Source organism: Oryzias melastigma, unplaced genomic scaffold (assembly GCF_002922805.2).
Source record: "Oryzias melastigma strain HK-1 unplaced genomic scaffold, ASM292280v2 sc02902, whole genome shotgun sequence".
Classification (NCBI taxonomy): Eukaryota; Metazoa; Chordata; class Actinopteri; order Beloniformes; family Adrianichthyidae; genus Oryzias; species Oryzias melastigma.
The window spans coordinates 1-1,044 of NW_023419473.1; the positions used below are offsets into that span (position 1 = coordinate 1).

Here is a 1,044-nt window from a genome sequence, read left to right on the forward strand (position 1 = left end):
ACACACATCCCCCCCGACCCCAAATCACAGAAACCAGGATGCAGAGCTCTTCTTGCTTCATTTTTATGTATATTTCTTCATGTTAAACATTGTTGTCACATATTTTTACTTTTTTATTTGTATTTACTATTTCTGTTTCTGGAGTTTTTCACATCTCTAAAGAAAAAGGCTCCTGACATGCAGCATCATCACACTGTGGCCCTCGTGCACAGGCTCATGCACTCACACGTGCACAGTCTCATGCACAGCCTTGTCTCCCTTCAGCCTCTAAGGCCGTTACGTGTCTGATGTTTGTAAACGTTCTCCGGGTTCTCCTCTAGGGGGAGGATCCAGGAGCAGCTCTGGCCTCTGCTGTATCCGGGTCTGCGGGGGCTAGACCAGACGCCAGAGGTAACGGGCTCCTGTCAGGAGGAGGAGGAGCAGGAGGAGGAGGGCTCATGGAGGAAATGAGCGCCTTACTAGCCAGGAGGTAACTGGATCGAGCTGCTGCATTGATTGAATAGTTCTGTGTCTTTAATCGTCAGACTGAACTCTACTTTTGGTCTTTTTTCTTCTGTTTAGTTTTTACTGTTTAACCATCTGTTTAATCTGCTTTCATCAGAATTTAGCCTTAAACATCTTCAGGTCATTCCTGAAGGAGAATACTTCATCTTCCTTTAGATCTTTTTATTCGTTCTGTAAATCTTTCTTTCCATGATGAATGTTGTTTTATGTTGGACACACGGATGAATTTCTGTTTCTGATCACAGAAGAAAAATTGCAGAAAAGGGCTCTTCACCGGAACCTGACCAGAGATCAGTGAGTAGAATCCTTCCGAGTCCGCTCTGATTGTCTTCTGAGCCGTTTTCAAAGAGGAATTTTAACCATCACCACGTTTTCGAACACAATCTAAAAACTGTTGTTTTCCAGTACATAGTTTCTGCAGAGCGGCAGGAGTTCAGTAGAAATTCACCTGGGCACAGAGCAAACTCTTCCCCTCCCCATTGCTGAGAGTTCTTTGTTTACACTCTCTTCCGCTAGCTTACAGGCATTGACTGTAAAAAG

At 44.3% G+C, this 1,044-nt stretch overlaps 1 protein-coding gene across 1 annotated transcript in view; it reads left to right on the forward strand.

Annotated features, from left to right (window-relative positions):
* Positions 1-320: 320 nt before the first annotated feature.
* The window catches only part of LOC112141777 (protein enabled homolog), a gene marked incomplete at both ends in the record, with an annotated part of 1,596 nt that continues 872 nt past the window's right edge, over positions 321-1,044 (forward strand). The window contains 2 exon segments of the mRNA XM_024264946.1: positions 321-469; positions 750-798. Coding sequence (XP_024120714.1) covers positions 321-469; positions 750-798 — 198 coding nt within the window.